At 46.4% G+C, this 688-nt stretch overlaps 1 protein-coding gene across 1 annotated transcript; it reads right to left on the bottom strand.

Annotated features, from left to right (window-relative positions):
- Nucleotides 1-8: 8 nt before the first annotated feature.
- Nucleotides 9-680, bottom strand: LOC104082993 (olfactory receptor 10A7-like; the record flags this gene model as incomplete). Its single annotated transcript, XM_009586299.1, has 1 exon — nucleotides 9-680. A coding segment is annotated over one exon (672 nt), but the record flags the coding sequence as incomplete, so codon positions are not given.
- Between the last annotated feature and the right edge of the window lie 8 nt (nucleotides 681-688).

Genomic DNA, 688 nt, shown 5'->3' with positions numbered 1-688 from the left:
TTATTTCTTAAGCTGTAGATGAGGGGATTGACCAGTGGAGTCAGAACTGTGTAGCAGACAGAGAACACTTTGCTGAGGTCTCCCAGTGTGTGTGTTTTTGGTACCAAGTACACAACAATCAGGGTCCCGTAGAAAAGTGTCACCACAGTGAGGTGGGAAGAACAGGTGGAAAAAGCTTTCTGCCTTCCTGTGGAGGATGGGATCCTGAGGACAGTGTTGCTGATGTACACATAAGATAGGAGTGTCAAGAGAAATGGGGGTAGTGTGAAAAGGGAGGCCAAGATGAACGTTACAAGCTCAATCCAGTGGGTATCGCTGCAGGAGAGCTTTACCACTGGCGTGAAGTCACAGAAGAAATGATCAATTTCATTTGGGCCACAGAAGGTTAGCTGTGGCATCAGAGAGGTGACTATGGCACTAGCCAACAACCCGTTTATCCAAGATCCACCTGCTAACTGGAGGCAGCACCTGCCGTTCATTATGGTTGTGTAATGCAATGGTTTGCATATCGCAATGTACCGGTCATAAGACATGACAGTCAGGAGACAGCATTCTGCACCTGCTAGCCCGGTGAAGAAGAAGTACTGCAGAAAACAACCATTAAGTGAAATAACATATTTGTTTGTTAGGAAACTTACCAGCATTCTGGGCAGGATGGTGGAAGTGTAACAGGTCTCTAAGAATGACA

The sequence above is a fragment of the Fulmarus glacialis genome, unplaced genomic scaffold (assembly GCF_000690835.1).
Source record: "Fulmarus glacialis isolate BGI_N327 unplaced genomic scaffold, ASM69083v1 C13525171, whole genome shotgun sequence".
NCBI lineage: Eukaryota > Metazoa > Chordata > Aves > Procellariiformes > Procellariidae > Fulmarus > Fulmarus glacialis.
This window is presented reverse-complemented; position numbering and strand designations above follow the sequence as displayed.